At 46.7% G+C, this 21,941-nt stretch overlaps 1 protein-coding gene across 1 annotated transcript; it reads right to left on the reverse strand.

The window, feature by feature from the left end:
- Positions 1-1,608: 1,608 nt before the first annotated feature.
- On the reverse strand, positions 1,609-16,719 carry LOC140377225 (uncharacterized). Its single transcript, XM_072462572.1, has 3 exons — positions 16,379-16,719; positions 11,605-12,540; positions 1,609-3,273 (listed from the first exon to the last, which is right to left on the reverse strand). The coding sequence occupies exons 1-3, from the start codon at positions 16,471-16,473 to the stop codon at positions 2,421-2,423; spliced, it is 1,884 nt and encodes a 627-aa protein (XP_072318673.1). The 5' UTR covers positions 16,474-16,719; the 3' UTR covers positions 1,609-2,420.
- Between the last annotated feature and the right edge of the window lie 5,222 nt (positions 16,720-21,941).

The following is a 21,941-nucleotide window of genomic DNA, read 5'->3' on the forward strand; positions in this document are numbered from 1 at the left end:
CGTGACCCTCGGGTTGTCTCGTGACCCTCGTCTCGTGACCCTCGTCTCGTGACCCTCGTCTCGTGACCCTTGTCTCGTGACCCTCGTTTCGTGACCCTCGGGTTATCTCGTGACCCTCGTCTCGTGACCCTCGTCTCGTGACCCGCGGGTTGTCTCGTGACCCGCGGGTTGTCTCGTGACCCTCGTCTCGTGACCCTCGTCTCGTGACCCTCGTCTCGTGACCCTCGGGTTGTCTCGTGACCCTCGGGTTGTCTCGTGACCCTCGGGTTGTCTCGTGACCCTCGGGTTGTCTCGTGACCCTCGTCTCGTGACCCTCGTCTCGTGACCCTCGGGTTGTCCCGTGACCCTCGGGTTGTCTCGTGACCCTCGGGTTGTCTCGCGACCCTCGTCTCGTGACCCTCGGGTTGTCTCGTGACCCTCGTCTCGTGACCCTCGTCTCGTGACCCTCGGGTTGTCCCGTGACCCTCGGGTTGTCCCGTGACCCTCGGGTTGTCTCGTGACCCTCGGGTTGTCCCGTGACCCTCGGGTTGTCCCGTGACTCTCGGGTTGTCCCGTGACCCTCGGGTTGTCCCGTGACCCTCGGGTTGTCCCGTGACCCTCGTCTCGTGACCCGCGGGTTGTCCCGTGACCCTCGTCTCGTGACCCGCGGGTTGTCTCGTGACCCTCGGGTTGTCTCGTGACCCTCGGGTTGTCTCGTGACCCTCGTCTCGTGACCCTCGTCTCGTGACCCTCGTCTCGTGACCCTCGGGTTGTCTCGTGACCCTCGTCTCGTGACCCTCGTCTCGTGACCCTCGTCTCGTGACCCGCGGGTTGTCCCGTGACCCTCGGGTTGTCCCGTGACCCTCGTCTCGTGACCCTCGTCTCGTGACCCTCGGGTTGTCCCGTGACCCTCGGGTTGTCCCGTGACCCTCGGGTTGTCCCGTGACCCTCGGGTTGTCCCGTGACCCTCGGGTTGTCCCGTGACTCTCAGGTTGTCTCGTGACCCTAGGGTTGTCTCGTGACCCTAGGGTTGTCTCGTGACCCTAGGGTTGTCCCGTGACCCTCGGGTTGTCCCGTGACCCTCGGGTTGTCCCGTGACCCTCGGGTTGTCCCGTGACCCTCGGGTTGTCCCGTGACTCTCAGGTTGTCTCGTGACCCTAGGGTTGTCTCGTGACCCTCGGGTTGTCCCGTGACCCTCGGGTTGTCCCGTGACCCTCGGGTTGTCCCGTGACCCTCGGGTTGTCCCGTGACCCTCGTCTCGTGACCCGCGGGTTGTCCCGTGACCCTCGTCTCGTGACCCGCGGGTTGTCCCGTGACCCTCGTCTCGTGACCCGCGGGTTGTCCCGTGACCCTCGTCTCGTGACCCGCGGGTTGTCTCGTGACCCTCGGGTTGTCTCGTGACCCTCGGGTTGTCTCGTGACCCTCGTCTCGTGACCCTCGTCTCGTGACCCTCGTCTCGTGACCCTCGGGTTGTCTCGTGACCCTCGTCTCGTGACCCTCGTCTTGTGACCCGCGGGTTGTCCCGTGACCCTCGGGTTGTCCCGTGACCCTCGTCTCGTGACCCTCGTCTCGTGACCCTCGGGTTGTCCCGTGACCCTCGGGTTGTCCCGTGACCCTCGGGTTGTCCCGTGACCCTCGGGTTGTCCCGTGACTCTCAGGTTGTCCCGTGACCCTCGGGTTGTCCCGTGACTCTCAGGTTGTCTCGTGACCCTAGGGTTGTCTCGCGACCCTTGGGTTGTCCCGTGACCCTCGGGTTGTCCCGTGACCCTCGTCTCGTGACCCGCGGGTTGTCTCGTGACCCTCGGGTTGTCCCGTGACCCTCGGGTTGTCCCGTGACCCTCGGGTTGTCTCGTGACCCTCGGGTTGTCTCGTGACCCTCGGGTTGTCTCGTGACCCTCGTCTCGTGACCCTCGGGTTGTCTCGTGACCCTCGTCTCGTGACCCGCGGGTTGATTGTGGGCGGGACATAAAACGCTCATGTGTAATGTTGCATTTAAACACATTCAGTTCTCATTAAACTCAACAGTTACTGTCCTATAAGCAGGCGCTGTAACCATGGTAACACACTCTCACAGCAGTAGAGCCCTCACTCCCAGATACTCTCAGCTCTGATGATATTTTTTAACAATAAAATAAAAACTGTCAGAGATAAATGAGATAAATGACTCGCACTATTCGCCCTGAACAAGCTCAAACTGTGAATCTAACGTCCCATAAATCCAGCTGTAAATGTAGAAATGTTCAGCTGTTGATCAAGAGAGACAACTTCAGCCCTTATGTCCTCTCATGATGTCCTCTCATGATGTCCTCTCATGATGTCCTCTCATGATGTCCTCTCATGATGTCCTCTCATGATGTCCTCTAAAAGCTCATGATGTCCTCTCATGATGTCCTCTAAAAGCTCATGATGTCCTCTAAAAGCTCATGATGTCCTCTAAAAGCTCAGCTGGTGCTGAATGTCTGTGAGTGATCCATGTGTCTGTGTAAAAAGCTCCTCCTGCTCTGGTCCACAGCCTCGTCCTCCACATGAGAGTTCAGATGTCCCGTTAGTTCACTCTTGTTGGGGTAATACTCGTGACACACGGGGCAGATGGGATGGACACGCCTCAAGTGTCGGGACAAACCACATTTTTCTTTATAACTTTTCCCACAGAAGGAGCAGGAGTGAGGCCTCTCTCTGGTGTGAACAGACATGTGGGTTTTTACATCTCGCTTCCTTGGAAACCTCTTCCCACACTCTGAGCAGCTGAAAGGTTTCTCTCCTGAGTGAACCAACGTGTGCATCTGCAAATGACTTTGGAACTTAAACTTCTTCTCACAAAATGAACATTTGTACGGCTTTTCTTCAGCGTGAACCGACATGTGCTGCTCCACATCCGGCTCCCATGCAAACCTCTTCCCACACTCCGAACAGCTGTATGGTCTGCAGTCTGACCAGCTGTATGACTTTAGAAATGACAGGTGTAGAGTCCCGTCCTCTTCGTGAGTCTTCAGATGTTCCTTCAGAGTCACGTCATCAGGGAAACAGACCTCACAAACGGTGCACATGTGATGGACATTTATCAGATGTTTTCTCAGACAATTTTTTTGTGTAAAACTTTTTTCACAATCTGAACATTTGTGAGGCTTTTCTCCCACGTGACTCAACATATGTCGCTTTAAATTTGATTTTCTCGCAAACATCGTTCCACACTCGGGACATTTGTGAGGCTTCTCTGCCGAGTGACTGAACTCGTGCTCCTGTAACTGTGACTTCCACCTGAAGCTCCTCCCACACTCTGAGCAGCAGTATGGTCTTTGGCCTGAGCAGCTGTATGGTGTGTGGTCAGGAGGAACCATGGCGTAGCTCCTCTTGCTGTGGGCCTGTTGTTGACTATAGTCTTCTGAGTGCTCGGTGTCTTCAGAGCTGTCAGTGTGCTCCTCACTATCTGAGTGGAACTGTGTGAGTGGATCTGAGCTGCAGCCTGCTTCTGTCACATTAGTTTCCTCTCTGTTCTCCTCAGTTGCTCTTTGATGAAGCACAGAGGACTTGTCTTCATCCTCTTCACTTTTCACACTGACCATGTGAAGAGGAAACTCTTGCGGCTCCTGCTTGATGCACAGCTCTGGCTCCTCCTCTTTCAGGTGGGCGGGCTCCACACTGGACACAAACAACAACAGCGTTACAAACAAACACTTTCACACGTTTTTGAATATACTTTGGAATGTACTTTTGGAGTGTAATTTTGAAGTGTACTTTTGGAAAATACTTTTGAATGTACTTTTGGAGTGTACATTGGAATGTACTTTTGGAAAGTACTTTTGGAATATACTTTTGAATGTAGTTTTGGAAGGTACTTTGGGAAGGTACTATTGGAGTGTACTTTTGGAATGTACTTTTGAATGTACTTTTGAAGTGTTCTTTTGAAGTGTACTTTTGAAGTGTACTTTTGGAGTGTACTTTTGGAGTGTACTTTTTGATGTACTATTGGAAAAGTACTCTTGGAAAGTGCTTTTGAAATGTACTTTTGAATGTACTTTTGGAGTGTACTTTTGGAGTGTATTTTTGGAATGTACTTTTGAATGAACTTTTGAATGTACTTTTGAATGTACTTTTGAATGTACTTTTGGAGTGTACTTTTGGAGTGTATTTTTGGAATGTACTTTTGAATGTACTTTTGAATGAACTTTTGAATGTACTTTTGAATGTACTTTTGGAAAGTACTTTTGGAATATACTTTTGAATGTAGTTTTGGAAGGTACTTTGGGAAGGTACTATTGGAGTGTACTTTTGGAATGTACTTTTGAATGTACTTTTGAAGTGTTCTTTTGAAGTGTACTTTTGAAGTGTACTTTTGGAGTGTACTTTTGGAGTGTACTTTTGAATGTACTTTTGAATGTACTTTTGAAGTGTTCTTTTGAAGTGTACTTTTGGAGTGTACTTTTGGAGTGTACTTTTTGATGTACTATTGGAAAAGTACTCTTGGAAAGTGCTTTTGGAATGTACTTTTGGAGTGTACTTTTGGAGTGTATTTTTGGAATGTACTTTTGAATGAACTTTTGAATGTACTTTTGAATGTACTTTTGGAGTGTACTTTTGGAGTGTATTTTGGAGTGTATTTTGGAAGTGTACTTTTGGAAAATACTTTTGAATGTACTTTTGGAGTGTACTTTTGGAGTGTACATTCCAAAAGTACTTTTGGAATGTACTTTTGGAAAGTACTTTTGGAATATACTTTTGAATGTAGTTTTGGAAGGTACTTTGGGAAGGTACTATTGGAGTGTACTTTTGGAATGTACTTTTGAATGTACTTTTGAAGTGTTCTTTTGAAGTGTACTTTTGGAGTGTACTTTTGGAGTGTACTTTTTGATGTACTATTGGAAAAGTACTCTTGGAAAGTGCTTTTGAAATGTACTTTTGAATGTACTTTTGGAGTGTACTTTTGGAGTGTACTTTTGGAGTGTACTTTTTGATGTACTATTGGAAAAGTACTCTTGGAAAGTGCTTTTGAAATGTACTTTTGAATGTACTTTTGGAGTGTACTTTTGGAGTGTATTTTTGGAATGTACTTTTGAATGAACTTTTGAATGTACTTTTGAATGTACTTTTGAATGTACTTTTGGAGTGTACTTTTGGAGTGTATTTTTGGAATGTACTTTTGAATGAACTTTTGAATGTACTTTTGAATGTACTTTTGGAGTGTACTTTTGGAGTGTACATTCCAAAAGTACTTTTGGAATGTACTTTTGGAAAGTACTTTTGGAATATACTTTTGAATGTAGTTTTGGAAGGTACTTTGGGAAGGTACTATTGGAGTGTACTTTTGGAATGTACTTTTGAATGTACTTTTGAAGTGTTCTTTTGAAGTGTACTTTTGAAGTGTACTTTTGGAGTGTACTTTTGGAGTGTACTTTTTGATGTACTATTGGAAAAGTACTCTTGGAAAGTGCTTTTGAAATGTACTTTTGAATGTACTTTTGGAGTGTACTTTTGGAGTGTATTTTTGGAATGTACTTTTGAATGTACTTTTGAATGTACTTTTGAATGTACTTTTGAATGTACTTTTGAATGTACTTTTGGAGTGTACTTTTGGAGTGTACATTCCAAAAGTACTTTTGGAATGTACTTTTGGAAAGTACTTTTGGAATATACTTTTGAATGTAGTTTTGGAAGGTACTTTGGGAAGGTACTATTGGAGTGTACTTTTGGAATGTACTTTTGAATGTACTTTTGAATGTACTTTTGAAGTGTTCTTTTGAAGTGTTCTTTTGAAGTGTACTTTTGGAGTGTACTTTTGGAGTGTATTTTTGGAATGTACTTTTGAATGAACTTTTGAATGTACTTTTGAATGTACTTTTGAATGTACTTTTGGAGTGTACTTTTGGAGTGTATTTTTGGAATGTACTTTTGAATGTACTTTTGAATGAACTTTTGAATGTACTTTTGAATGTACTTTTGGAAAGTACTTTTGGAATATACTTTTGAATGTAGTTTTGGAAGGTACTTTGGGAAGGTACTATTGGAGTGTACTTTTGGAATGTACTTTTGAAGTGTTCTTTTGAAGTGTTCTTTTGAAGTGTACTTTTGAAGTGTACTTTTGGAGTGTACTTTGAGTGTACTTTTGGAAAGTACTTTTGGCTGCAGGAAAAAAGATCACAAAGAAATGGACACAAACATCACCAAAGATCAAGGACTGAACTGAGAGAGGGACAGACATCAGGCAAATGGAAAAACTGACATTTGAACTTAAATCTAAAATGGACAAATTTTAGGCCTCTTGCCTCCCAAGAAGGAGATCATGGGTTCGATTCCCGGACCAGACCAACATCACATGATCTCTCTGGGTGGAGTTTGCATGTTCTCCCCGTGTTACCGTGGGTTCTCTCCGAGTTCTCCGGCTCCTCCCACCGTCCAATCACATGATGTGTGAGGTAGAATTGGAAAGTCTAAATTGGCCCGAGTGAAAGAATGTGAGAGTGAAGTGTCTGTAATGTCCATGTCCATGTCTCTGTGTTGACCACTGTCCCGGCTGTACCCCGCCTAAGGCCTGAAGTCACTGGGACAGGCTCCAGTCACCCGCGACCCCGAAAGGGAACAAGCGGTAGAACATGGATGGACCAAGTTGGACTTTAATTTTAATTTAAATGTGTTTGTGTTTATTTTGATAATTGTATCAAAATAAACAGTTTCAAATTTAAATGATCATTTCACAAAATAAAGGTTTAATCGGGAAATATTGAGGAACAGTCTGAGGACACTCTGAGGACACTCTGAGGACACTCTGAGGACACTCTGAGGACACTCTGAGGACACTCTGAGGACACCCTGAAGGACACTCTGAGGGACACTCTGAGGGACACTCTGAAGGACACCCTGAAGGACACCCTGAAGGACACCCTGAAGGACACTCTGAGGGACACTCTGAGGACACTCTAAGGACACTCTGAGGACACCCTGAAGGACACTCTGAGGACACTCTGAGGGACACTCTGAGGGACACTCTGAGGACACTCTGAGGGACACTCTGAGGGACACTCTGAGGGACACCCTGAAGGACACTCTGAGGACACTCTGAGGACACTCTGAGGACACCCTGAAGGACACTCTGAGGACACTCTGAGGACACTCTGAAGGACACTCTGAAGGACACTCTGAGGGACACTCTGAGGGACACTCTGAGGGACACTCTGAGGGACACTCTGAGGGACACTCTGAGGGACACCCTGAAGGACACTCTGAGGACACTCTGAGGACACTCTGAGGACACTCTGAGGACACTCTGAGGACACCCTGAAGGACACTCTGAGGACACTCTGAGGACACTCTGAGGACACCCTGAAGGACACTCTGAAGGACACCCTGAAGGACACTCTGAGGACACTCTGAGGACACTCTGAGGACACTCTGAGGACACCCTGAAGGACACTCTGAGGGACACTCTGAGGACACTCTGAGGACACCCTGAAGGACACTCTGAAGGACACCCTGAAGGACACTCTGAGGGACACTCTGAGGACACTCTAAGGACACTCTGAGGACACCCTGAAGGACACCCTGAAGGACACCCTGAAGGACACTCTGAGGGACACTCTGAGGACACTCTAAGGACACTCTGAGGACACCCTGAAGGACACTCTGAGGACACTCTGAGGGACACTCTGAAGGACACTCTGAAGGACACTCTGAGGGACACTCTGAGGACACCCTGAAGGACACTCTGAGGGACACTCTGAGGACACTCTGAGGGACACTCTGAGGGACACTCTGAGGGACACTCTGAGGACACTCTGAGGGACACTCTGAGGACACTCTGAGGACACTCTGAGGGACACTCTGAGGGACACTCTGAAGGACACTCTGAGGGACACTCTGAGGACACTCTGAGGACACACTGAGGACACCCTGAAGGACACCCTGAGGACACTCTGAAGGACACTCTGAGGGACACTCTGAGGGACACTCTGAGGGACACTCTGAAGGACACTCTGAGGACACTCTGAGGACACACTGAGGACACACTGAGGACACCCTGAAGGACACCCTGAGGACACTCTGAAGGACACTCTGAAGGACACTCTGAGGGACACTCTGAGGGACACTCTGAAGGACACCCTGAGGACACTCTGAGGACACTCTGGAGGACACTCTGAAGGACACTCTGAAGGACACTCTGAAGGACACTGAGGACACCCTGAGGACACCCTGAGGACACTCTGAAGGACACTCTGAGGACACTCTGAGGGACACTCTGGAGGACACTCTGAGGACACTCTGAGGCCACTCTGAAGACACCCTGAAGGACACTCTGAGGACACTCTGAAGGACACTCTGAAGGACACTCTGAAGGACACTGAGGACACTCTGAAGGACACTCTGAAGGACACTCTGAGGGACACTCTGAGGGACACTCTGAACGACACCCTGAACGACACTCTGAAGGACACTGAGGACACCCTGAGGACACCCTGAGGACACCCTGAGGACACTCTGAAGGACACTCTGAAGGACACTCTGAAGGACACTCTGAGGACACTCTGAGGACACTCTGAGGACACTCTGAAGGACACCCTGAAGGACACCCTGAAGGACCACCCCGAGGACACCCTGAAGGAAACCCTGAAGGACACCCTGAGGACTTCCTGAAGGACACCCTGAAGGACACCCTGAAGGACACCCTGAGGACTTCCTGAAGGACACCCTGAAGGACACCCTGAAGGAACACCCTGAAGGACCACCCTGAGGACACCCTGAAGGACACCCTGAAGGAACACCCTGAAGGACACCCTGAAGGACACCCTGAGGACACCCTGAAGGAACACCCTGAGGACACCCTGAAGGACACCCTGAAGGAACACCCTGAAGGACCACCCTGAGGACACCCTGAAGGACACCCTGAGGACACCCTGAAGGACACCCTGAAGGAACACCCTGAAGGACCACCCTGAGGACACCCTGAAGGACACCCTGAGGACACCCTGAATGACATCCTTAGGAACACCCTGAAAGACACCCTGAGGACACTCTGAGGGACACCCTGAAGGAACACCCTGAGGACACCCTGATGGACTTCCTGAGGAACTCCCTGAGGACACCTTGATGGACACCCTGAGGACACCCTGAAGGACATCCTTAGGAACATCCTGAAGGACACCCTGAGGACCACCATGAGGAACTCCCTGAGGACACCCTGAAGGACACCCTGAGGAACACCCTGAAGGACCACCCCGAGGACACCCTGAAGGACACCCTGAAGGAAACCCTGAAGGACACCCTGAAGAACCTCCCTGAGGACTTCCTGAAGGACACCCTGAAGGACACCCTGAAGGAACACCCTGAAGGACCACCCTGAAGGACCACCCTGAGGACACCCTGAAGGACACCCTGAAGGACACCCTGAAGGAACACCCTGAAGGACCACCCTGAGGACACCCTGAAGGACATCCTTAGGAACACCCTGAAGGACACCCTGAGGACACTCTGAGGGACACCCTGAAGGAACACCCTGAGGAACACCCTGAGGACACCCTGAGGACACCCTGATGGACTTCCTGAGGAACTCCCTGAGGACACCTTGATGGACACCCTGAGGACACCCTGAGGACACCCTGAGGACCACCCTGAGGACCACCCTGAAGGACATCCTGAGGAACATCCTGAGGACACCCTGAAGGACACCCTGAAGGACACCCTGAAGGACATCCTGAGGAACACCCTGAGGACACCCTGAAGGGACACCCTGAAGGGACACCCTGAGGACTTCCTGAAGGACCACCCTGAGGACACCCTGAAGGACACCCTGAAGGACACCCTGAAGGACATCCTGAGGAACACCCTGAAGGACATCCTGAGGAACACCCTGAGGACACCTTGAAGGACACCCTGAGGACACCCTGAAGGACACCCTGAAGGGACACCCTGAGGACTTCCTGAAGGACCACCCTGAGGACACCCTGAAGGACACCCTGAAGGACACCCTGAAGGACACCCTGAAGGAACACCCTGAAGGACCACCCTGAGGACACCCTGAAGGACACCCTGGGGATACCCTGAAGGAACACCCTGAAGGAACACCCTGAGGAACACCCTGAGGAACACCCTGAGGACACCCTGAGGACACCCTGAAGGACATCCTTAGGAACACCCTGAGGACACCCTGATGACCACCCTGAGGACCACCCTGAAAGACATCCTGAGGAACATCCTGAGGACACCCTGAGGACACCCTGAAGGACATCCTGAGGATCACCCTGAGGACACCCTGAAGGACATCCTGAGGAACACCCTGAGGACACCTTGAAGGACACCCTGAGGACACCCTGAAGGACACCCTGAAGGGACACCCTGAGGACACCCTGAAGGACATCCTTAGGAACACCCTGAAGGACACTCTGAGGACACTCTGAGGGACACCCTGAAGGAACACCCTGAGGAATACCCTGAGGACACCCTGAGGACACCCTGATGGACTTCCTGAGGACACCTTGATGGACACCCTGAGGACCACCCTGAGGAGCACCCTGAGGACATCCTGAGGAACACCCTGAGGACACCCTGAGGACACCCTGAGGTCCCATGACAAGTTTGTCTCGCTCCGATTAAAGAAATGACCAAAACCACTTTTCGAATGATTTGAAAATAAAACCACGTTCTACGTCAAACGCTTTGTAAAAATCCAGAGATAAAATAAAACCACTAAAACTAACACAACAACAACAACAATAATTGTGACGTCACAATCCATGCTCTATCCACGGGTTTCGGAATGAGAGATCGGGACAGTTGCCATAGCGATTAACACGTGAAAACTAAATATAACATCTTTAAAATGAGGAAAAGTCCTCAAACTGCTGCAGGAAACTGAAAGCCAGAACGGGACCCGAGTGCAGGTCCTGTTTGAGACTTACGCGTCACTGTGTGTGTCCTCCGCGGGCCCCCAGGAGCCACAGGGGCCCCGGGCCTCCTCCGCGGGCCCCCAGGAGCCACAGGGGCCCCGGGGCTCCTCCGACAGATCTAAGGACAGATCTAAGGACAGGGGGCTATCTGAGACAGGGGCGCTCTGGGACAGGGGCGCTCTAAGGACAGGGGACGCTCTGGGACAGGGGCGCTCTGGGACAGGGGCGCTCTGGGACAGGGGCGCTCTAAGGACAGGGGGCGCTCTGGGACGCCCCTTGATGCCACTGCTGACCTGAAGAGTGGGTGGAGCAGGCGTGTTATTCCATGGTTACCTGCTCCACAGTCGGGTCCTCCACATGAGAGCTCAGATGGACTTCAAGTTCAGTCCTGTTAGAAAAATGTGTGTGACAAAGTGGACACATGTGATGGAGACGCTTCAAATGTTGACCGAGACCAGATTTATGTTTATAAGACCTGCCACACTCTGAACACGTGTGAGGTCGTTCTTCTGAGTGAACCAACATGTGTCTCTGTAATCGAGACTCATTTGGAAACTTCTTCCCGCACTCGGAGCAGCTGTGAGGTCTTTCTCCTGAGTGCAGGAAAATGTGGGACTGTAAATGACTTTTTAACTTAAACGTCTTCTCACAAACTGAACATTTGTGGGTCCTTTCTTCTGAGTGAGCTAACATGTGTCTCTGCAGTCCCGAGTCATCCGTAAACTTCTTCCCACACTCTGAACAGCTGTATGACCTCAGAATGGACTGGTCCACAGTCCCGTCCTCCACATGAGTTTTCAGATGTTCCTTCAGATCCATGTTGTCTGGAAAAAAGACCTCACAAACTGGACACATGTGATGTTGACTTACCAGATGTTTTTTGAGACTACGTTTGTGTGTAAACCTTTTCTCACAAACTGAACATTTGTGGGACCTCTCTCCTGTGTGACTCAGTATGTGTCGCTTTACATCAAATTTCCGGGTAAACTTCATCCCACACTCTGGACATTCGTGTCGCTTTTCTCCCGTGTGGCTGAACTTGTGGTCCCAGAGTTGAGACTTCCGCCTGTAGCTCTTCCCACACTCTGGGCAGCTGTAAGGTCTCCCGCCAGCGTGCGAAGATATGTGCAACCGTAAGGTCTTTTTTAACTTGAACGTCTTCTCACAAAATGAGCATTTGTGAGGCCTCAAATCCGAGTGAACCAACATGTGTGTCTTTAAATCATGATTCATGGTAAACGTCTTCCAACACTGTGGACATTTGTGAGGTCTTTCTCCAGAGTGAACCAACATGTGCCGCTGTAATCTGGAGTTATTTGGAAAGCTCTTCCCACACTCTGAGCAGCTGTAAGGTCTTTTGTCCCTCACTGCAGCTCCAGGAGGAACCATGGCGTAGCTCCTCTTGCTGTGGGCCTGTTGTTGACTATAGTCTTCTGAGTGCTCGGTGTCTTCAGAGCTGTCAGTGTGCTCCTCACTATCTGAGTGGAACTGTGTGAGTGGATCTGAGCTGCAGCCTGCTTCTGTCACATTAGTTTCCTCTCTGTTCTCCTCAGTTGCTCTTTGATGAAGCACAGAGGACTTGTCTTCATCCTCTTCACTTTTCACACTGACCATGTGAAGAGGAAACTCTTGCGGCTCCTGCTTGATGCACAGCTCTGGCTCCTCCTCTTTCAGGTGGGCGGGCTCCACACTGGACACAAACAACAACAGGGTGATTAGTTAGACAAAACAACGTTGACATGTTCTTGAATATTGCTGAGGTTCTGGATCTCCATCTTAGACTCTGTCACCCGAACTGAACGTACTGTAAATCCTCCTGAATGATACTTTTTAATCCTGGGCCGAGCTGAGCGCGTCACAAAAAGACCTTTAGTAATTCATAGTTTGTTTGAGACGAGGGTGAAGCGAGAGTAAACGGGAAAAGTCTCTTTTATTTCACTTCACTGCCAGGGCCTGCTGATTCAAATGAAGTCATTTATGTTGGGCATACTTCACCAAACTAAATCTATAATGATATTCAAGGAAAATAAAATGTTACACTTTTATCTTTGAAATGTGTCTAAAAGTGAGTGTCACTATGAAGTTCTCGTTTCCCTCTCGACACGTTACACTGGGAAAAGAAGGAGCAAATAAATCACTGGATACAAACTATTTTGTCAGGACTTTTAAAAAATTCATAACAGGCAATTTTATGTTCCGTCCCGTCGATTGTAACATCGCACAGCCCTGACTGACCCCTCTGACTGACCCCTCTGTCTGACCCTTCTGTCTGACCCCTCTGTCTGACCCTTCTGTCTGACCCTTCTGTCTGACCCCTCTGTCTGACCCCTCTGTCTGACCCTTCTGTCTGACCCCTCTGTCTGACCCTTCTGTCTGACCCCTCTGTCTGACCCCTCTGTCTGACCCTTCTGTCTGACCCTTCTGTCTGACCCCTCTGTCTGACCCCTCTGTCTGTCCAGAGTCATTGAGTCTGTCATGTGACCATTGTAAAGAGCCCAATTATTTTTATTATTTGATCATCTATTTTAAATGTGTTTATCACTTTAAATAAATAAGTCCAGACTTATTCTTCCCTCTTTTAGTTGTGTTTGTGTGTGTCTCATTGTGTGTAAAGATGGTCTTATGTCCTCTTGTGTCTTTGTGGATTGGTTTGGGAGGATTTGTTCCGTTCTTTTGGACATAATTGAGGTGAATAAACGTCACATTCAGAATAGAAATAGTCTCTATGAGGCACAGTCCAGTCGCTCCTTCTCTTCTTTTGGTCTCAGAGACATGTCTTTAGAGCTTTATAACACTCTGAGGTGTGTCTTTAGAGCTTTATACACTCTGAGGTGTGTCTTTAGAGCTTTATACACTCTGAGGTGTGTCTTTAGAGCTTTATAACACTCTGAGGTGTGTCTTTAGAGCTTTATACACTCTGAAGTGTGTCTTTAGAGCTTTATAACACTCTGAGGTGTGTCTTTAGAGCTTTATAACACTCTGAGGTGTGTCTTTAGAGCTTTATACACTCTGAGGTGTGTCTTTAGAGCTTTATAACACTCTGAGGTGTGTCTTTAGAGCTTTATCCACTCTGAGGTGTGTCTTTAGAGCTTTATACACTCTGAAGTGTGTCTTTAGAGCTTTATAACACTCTGAGGTGTGTCTTTAGAGCTTTATAACACTCTGAGGTGTGTCTTTAGAGCTTTATACACTCTGAAGTGTGTCTTTAGAGCTTTATACACTCTGAGGTGTGTCTTTAGAGCTTTATACACTCTGAAGTGTGTCTTTAGAGCTTTATACACTCTGAGGTGTATCTTTAGAGCTTTATAACACTCTGAAGTGTGTCTTTAGAGCTTTATACACTCTGAGGTGTGTCTTTAGAGCTTTATAACACTCTGAGGTGTGTCTTTAGAGCTTTATACACTCTGAGGTGTGTCTTTAGAGCTTTATAACACTCTGAGGTGTGTCTTTAGAGCTTTATACACTCTGAGGTGTGTCTTTAGAGCTTTATAACACTCTGAGGTGTGTCTTTAGAGCTTTATACACTCTGAGGTGTGTCTTTAGAGCTTTATAACACTCTGAGGTGTGTCTTTAGAGCTTTATACACTCTGAGGTGTGTCTTTAGAGCTTTATAACACTCTGAGGTGTGTCTTTAGAGCTTTATACACTCTGAGGTGTGTCTTTAGAGCTTTATACACTCTGAGGTGTGTCTTTAGAGCTTTATACACTCTGAGGTGTGTCTTTAGAGCTTTATACACTCTGAGGTGTGTCTTTAGAGCTTTATAACACTCTGAGGTGTGTCTTTAGAGCTTTATACACTCTGAGGTGTGTCTTTAGAGCTTTATACACTCTGAGGTGTGTCTTTAGAGCTTTATACACTCTGAGGTGTGTCTTTAGAGCTTTATAACACTGTGAGGTGTGTCTTTAGAGCTTTATAACACTCTGAGGTGTGTCTTTAGAGCTTTATAACACTCTGAGGTGTGTCTTTAGAGCTTTATAACACTCTGAGGTGTGTCTTTAGAGCTTTATACACTCTGAGGTGTGTCTTTAGAGCTTTATAACACTGTGAGGTGTGTCTTTAGAGCTTTATAACACTCTGAGGTGTGTCTTTAGAGCTTTATACACTCTGAGGTGTGTCTTTAGAGTTTTATACACTCTGAGGTGTGTCTTTAGAGCTTTATACACTCTGAAGTGTGTCTTTAGAGCTTTATACACTCTGAGGTGTGTCTTTAGAGCTTTATACACTCTGAGGTGTGTCTTTAGAGCTTTATACACTCTGAGGTGTGTCTTTAGAGCTTTATAACACTCTGAGGTGTGTCTTTAGAGCTTTATACACTCTGAGGTGTGTCTTTAGAGCTTTATAACACTCTGAGGTGTGTCTTTAGAGCTTTATAACACTCTGAGGTGTGTCTTTAGAGCTTTATACACTCTGAGGTGTGTCTTTAGAGCTTTATACACTCTGAGGTGTGTCTTTAGAGCTTTATACACTCTGAGGTGTGTCTTTAGAGCTTTATAACACTCTGAGGTGTGTCTTTAGAGCTTTATACACTCTGAGGTGTGTCTTTAGAGCTTCATACACTCTGAGGTGTGTCTTTAGAGCTTTATACACTCTGAGGTGTGTCATTAGAGCTTTATAACACCCTGAGGTGTGTCTTTAGAGCTTTATAACACTCTGAGGTTCGTCTTTAGAGCTTTATAACACTCTGAGGTGTGTCTTTAGAGCTTTATACACTGAGGTGTGTCTTTAGAGCTTTAACACTCTGAGGTGTGTCTTTAGAGCTTTATACACTCTGAGGTGTGTCTTTAGAGCTTTATTGCTCTAAGATAAGCCCATCGCTCCTGCAGATGTTCTTTACTCTTTAGATTGCACCTTGTATTTCCGATACTGTAATTTCAGCTGTATTTTTTATGTTGTTATTCTGACATAAACAGATGGAGAACATTTCAATCCGCTCTCGTCACATGTTTGTAACGAGTCGGATCGTTTCCTCTTTGTCATTTCCTGTAATATTTGGGGAAGAAAAACAAATGATTATCAGAATCAAACTGAGAAAAGAGTTATTGCTGTCGTCAGCGCTTTAGAGATTCAACATGGACAATAGTAAAAGCAACAAATATCAAGCCAAATTAAGCATAAATAAAATACATTAATTAATGTAAATAAAATATGAAAATAACATAAAATAAATTAAATATGGCCACAATTTTGAGCCAATAGGAGCGCTCGTGTCACCAGTTTAGCCTAAAACAACATAAATAAATAGACGGTTAGCCCCGCCCTCCTCATTAGATATGCACGCACTTTCAACTTCCCAGCGGCAAAAAGAGCCGTAATGTGAGCCAAAGAGCCACACTTTGTCTTCAATCCAAAATGACCGGAAGTGCTTCTTTCTGTACCCGCGGGACCACGTGACACGCTCTAACTCATCACAAACTTGACAAATATTCCAGATATTGGTTTTACTCACGCACAAAAATCACTGTAATAAATGGAATTGTTTTACGCAGCTGCTGATGACAGAGGCCGCTCTACTCACATCTGCACTCACCCCGAGCCGTGTGTGTCCTCCGCGGGCCCCCAGGAGCCACAGGGGCCCCGGGGCTCCCACAGCTCCGTCTCCTCCTTCAGCTTCACTTCTGCCATGTCTCACGGCTCTGTCCCCGGGGCTGTTTGTCTCACACTGAGCTTCAGTAGCTCTGTTAGCTCCATTAGCTTATTTAGCTCCAGAGCTAATCACACAGGGGTCCTCATCCCGAGGACCCGCGGCCGTCCTCACAGCTGCCTGTTTAGAACACACTGCGCTGTGGCCTGTAGGGGGCAGGATGCGGGAGGGACACACTGCCCAAGTCAAAAACTCACGTAACCTTTGACCTTGTCCTTTTGATTCCAAACTAACGTCCTCCATAAAGGTCAAATAAAGCTCAAATCATCTTCATGAATGAGGACCTATGGGATATTTGGTGATCGGGTGCATTATGAGGACCTATGGGATATTTGGTGATCGGGTGCATTATGAGGACATAAGGGATATTTGGTGATCGGGTGCGTTATGAGGACCTACGGGATATTTGGTGATCGGGTGCATTATGGGGACATATGGGATATTTGGTGATCGGGTGCATTATGAGGACATAAGGGATATTTGGTGATCGGGTGCATTATGAGGACATAAGGGATATTTGGTGATTGGGTGAATTATGGGGACATATGGGATATTTGGTGATCGGGTGCATTATGAGGACATAAGGGATATTTGGTGATCGGGTGCATTATGAGGACATAAGGGATATTTGGTGATCGGGTGCATTGTGAGGACATATGGGATATTTGGTGATCGGGTGCATTATGAGGACCTATGGGATATTTGGTGATCGGGTGCATTATGAGGACCTATGGGATATTTGGTGATCGGGTGCATTATGAGGACATATGGGATATTTGGTGATCGGGTGCATTATGGGGACATATGGGATATTTGGTGATCGGGTGCATTATGAGGACCTATGGGATATTTGGTGATCGGGTGCATTATGGGGACCTATGGGATATTTGGTGATCGGGTGCATTATGAGGACCTATGGGATATTTGGTGATCGGGTGCATTATGAGGACATATGGGATATTTGGTGATCGGGTGCATTATGAGGACCTATGGGATATTTGGTGATCGGGTGCATTATGAGGACCTATGGGATATTTGGTGATCGGGTGCGTTATGAGGACCTATGGGATATTTGGTGATCGGGTGCATTATGAGGACCTATGGGATATTTGGTGATCGGGTGCATTATGGGGACATATGGGATATTTGGTGATCGGGTGCATTATGAGGACCTATGGGATATTTGGTGATCCATAAGTCAATGCATTTACTACAGAGTTTGTATAAAATGGCCACAAAGTGATAATCTGGAGTTTAGATGAATCCAAATGCCCTAAAATGGCTCCTGTTCTCCGCTGCCTCCCTTTGCTCCTTCAGAGGCGGAGTCTGAGTGTCTGCACATTTATACTTTATTACACACTGCAGCTGTAATCTGTAATGGGTCAGGGGTTAATAGGGGTCAGGGTTAAGGGTCAGGGTTAGTAGGGGTCAGAGGTTAGGGATTAGTAGGGGTCAGGGTTAAGGGTCAGGGTTAGGGGTCAGGGGTCAAGGTAACCCTGATGTCATGTCCGTTTGGAGTTACACATTTTCTTTCACAAATGTTTACGCCTCATGAATGAGGCGGGTCAGAAGTGACTGTTCAGACTGTAACGTTTTCCTGCAGCGCTCGTTCTCTCGCTTTAGGTCGTGAAGGTCGGACACATCCAGGTCTGTCCAGCCTCTTCCTGCTCTGACCAGTCGTGCTGTCCAGCCTCTTCCTGCTCTGACCAGTCGTGCTGTCCAGCCTCTTCCTGCTCTGACCAGTCGTGGTGACCAGCCTCTTCCTGCTCTGACCAGTCGTGGTGCTGTCCAGCCTCTTCCTGCTCTGACCAGTCGTGGTGCTGTCCAGCCTCTTCCTGCTCTGACCAGTCGTGCTGTCCAGCCTCTTCCTGCTCTGACCAGTCGTGGTGTCCAGCCTCTTCCTGCTCTGACCAGTCGTGGTGACCAGCCTCTTCCTGCTCTGACCAGTCGTGCTGTCCAGCCTCTTCCTGCTCTGACCAGTCGTGGTGCTGTCCAGCCTCTTCCTGCTCTGACCAGTCGTGGTGACCAGCCTCTTCCTGCTCTGACCAGTCGTGGTGTCCAGCCTCTTCCTGCTCTGACCAGTCGTGGTGTCCAGCCTCTTCCTGCTCTGACCAGTCGTGCTGTCCAGCCTCTTCCTGCTCTGACCAGTCGTGGTGACCAGCCTCTTCCTGCTCTGACCAGTCGTGCTGTCCAGCCTCTTCCTGCTCTGACCAGTCGTGGTGACCAGCCTCTTCCTGCTCTGACCAGTCGTGGTGACCAGCCTCTTCCTGCTCTGACCAGTCGTGCTGTCCAGCCTCTTCCTGCTCTGACCAGTCGTGGTGACCAGCCTCTTCCTGCTCTGACCAGTCGTGGTGACCAGCCTCTTCCTGCTCTGACCAGTCGTGGTGACCAGCCTCTTCCTGCTCTGACCAGTCGTGCTGTCCAGCCTCTTCCTGCTCTGACCAGTCGTGGTGACCAGCCTCTTCCTGCTCTGACCAGTCGTGGTGACACAGCGTGTTTGTTCACGCTGGAGCATCATATGTTTTGGTACGATGTGTTTAAAAAGTGTGTCTTGACGGTTGATAATCTGGCCTCGAACAGCCTGAAAACTCTTCCCTCCTAATGTGAAACTCCTCCCTCCTAATGTGAAACTCCTCCCTCCTAATGTGAAACTCCTCCCTCCTAATGTGAAACTCCTCCCTCCTAGTGTGAAACTCCTCCCTCCTAGTGTGAAAGAGTCCATCATGTCCCTGAGACCAAAAGAAGTGAAGGAGCGACTGGACTGTGCCTCATAGAGACTATTTCTCTTCTGTTGAACTGTTTTTATGACTGTTCTTAAGGGTTTACAGAGCAGCAGAACTGTTTTTATGACTGTTCTTAAGAGTTTACAGAGCAGCAGAACTGTTTTTATGAATGTTCTTAAGGGTTTACAGAGCAGCAGAACTGTTTTTATGACTGTTCTTAAGAGTTTACAGAGCAGCACAACTGTTTTTATGAATGTTCTTAGGGGTTTACAGAGCAGCAGAACTGTTTTTATGAATGTTCTTAAGGGTTTACAGAGCAGCAGAACTGTTTTTATGACTGTTCTTAAGAGTTTACAGAGCAGAACTGTTTTTATGACTGTTCTTAAGAGTTTACAGAGCAGCAGAACTGTTTTTATGACTGTTCTTAAGAGTTTACAAAGCAGCAGAACTGTTTTTATGACTGTTCTTAAGAGTTTACAGAGCAGCAGAACTGTTTTTATGACTGTTCTTAAGAGTTTACAAAGCAGCAGAACTGTTTTTATGACTGTTCTTAAGAGTTTACAGAGCAGCAGAACTGTTTTTATGACTGTTCTTAAGGGTTTACAGAGCAGCAGAACTGTTTTTATGACTGTTCTTAAGAGTTTACAGAGCAGCAGAACTGTTTTTATGAATGTTCTTAAGGGTTTACAGAGCAGCAGAACTGTTTTTATGACTGTTCTTAAGGGTTTACAGAGCAGCAGAACTGTTTTTATGAATGTTCTTAAGGGTTTACAGAGCAGCAGAACTGTTTTTATGACTGTTCTTAAGGGTTTACAGAGCAGCAGAACTGTTTTTATGACTGTTCTTAAGAGTTTACAGAGCAGCAGAACTGTTTTTATGAATGTTCTTAAGGGTTTACAGAGCAGCAGAACTGTTTTTATGACTGTTCTTAGGGGTTTACAGAGCAGCAGAACTGTTTTTATGACTGTTCTTAAGAGTTTACAGAGCAGCAGAACTGTTTTTATGACTGTTCTTAAGAGTTTACAGAGCAGAACTGTTTTTATGACTGTTCTTAAGGGTTTACAGAGCAGCAGAACTGTTTTTATGACTGTTCTTAGGTGTTTACAGAGCAGCAGAACTGTTTTTATGACTGTTCTTAGGGGTTTACAAAGCAGCAGAACTGTTTTTATGACTGTTCTTAAGGGTTTACAGAGCAGCAGAACTGTTTTTATGACTGTTCTTAAGAGTTTACAGAGCAGAACTGTTTTTATGAATGCTCTTAAGGGTTTACAGAGCAGCAGAACTGTTTTTATGAATGTTCTTAAGGGTTTACAGAGCAGCAGAACTGTTTTTATGAATGTTCTTAAGGGTTTACAGAGCAGCAGAACTGTTTTTATGACTGTTCTTAAGAGTTTACAAAGCAGCAGAACTGTTTTTATGACTGTTCTTAAGAGTTTACAGAGCAGCAGAACTGTTTTTATGAATGTTCTTAAGAGTTTACAGAGCAGCAGAACTGTTTTTATGAATGTTCTTAAGAGTTTACAGAGCAGCAGAACTGTTTTTATGACTGTTCTTAAGGGTTTACAGAGCAGCAGAACTGTTTTTATGACTGTTCTTAAGGGTTTACAGAGCAGCAGAACTGTTTTTATGACTGTTCTTAGGGGTTTACAGAGCAGCAGAACTGTTTTTATGACTGTTCTTAAGGGTTTACAGAGCAGCAGAACTGTTTTTATGACTGTTCTTAAGAGTTTACAGAGCAGAACTGTTTTTATGACTGTTCTTAAGGGTTTACAGAGCAGCAGAACTGTTTTTATGACTGTTCTTAGGGGTTTACAGAGCAGCAGAACTGTTTTTATGACTGTTCTTAAGAGTTTACAAAGCAGCAGAACTGTTTTTATGACTGTTCTTAAGAGTTTACAGAGCAGCAGAACTGTTTTTATGACTGTTCTTAAGGGTTTACAGAGCAGCAGAACTGTTTTTATGACTGTTCTTAAGAGTTTACAAAGCAGCAGAACTGTTTTTATGACTGTTCTTAAGAGTTTACAAAGCAGCAGAACTGTTTTTATGACTGTTCTTAAGGGTTTACAGAGCAGCAGAACTGTTTTTATGACGTTCTTAAGGGTTTACATAGCAGCAGAACTGTTTTTATGACGTTCTTAAGGGTTTACATAGCAGCAGAACTGTTTTTATGAATGTTCTTAAGGGTTTACAGAGCAGCAGAACTGTTTTTATGACTGTTCTTAAGAGTTTACAGAGCAGCAGAACTGTTTTTATGACTGTTCTTAAGGGTTTACAGAGCAGCAGAACTGTTTTTATGACTGTTCTTAAGAGTTTACATAGCAGCAGAACTGTTTTTATGAATGTTCTTAAGGGTTTACAGAGCAGCAGAACTGTTTTTATGAATGTTCTTAAGGGTTTACAGAGCAGCAGAACTGTTTTTATGACGTTCTTAAGGGTTTACAGAGCAGCAGAACTGTTTTTATGACTGTTCTTAAGGGTTTACAGAGCAGCAGAACTGTTTTTATGACTGTTCTTAGGGGTTTACAGAGCAGCAGAACTGTTTTTATGACTGTTTTTAAGAGTTTACAGAGCAGAACTGTTTTTATGACTGTTCTTAAGGGTTTACAAAGCAGCAGAACTGTTTTTATGACTGTTCTTAGGGGTTTACAGAGCAGCAGAACTGTTTTTATGACTGTTCTTAAGAGTTTACAGAGCAGAACTGTTTTTATGACTGTTCTTAAGGGTTT

This window comes from Eucyclogobius newberryi, unplaced genomic scaffold (genome assembly GCF_026437365.1).
Source record: "Eucyclogobius newberryi isolate DKJ021-1_F unplaced genomic scaffold, fEucNew1.0.hap1 SCAF_4, whole genome shotgun sequence".
NCBI classification, from domain to species: Eukaryota; Metazoa; Chordata; class Actinopteri; order Gobiiformes; family Gobiidae; genus Eucyclogobius; species Eucyclogobius newberryi.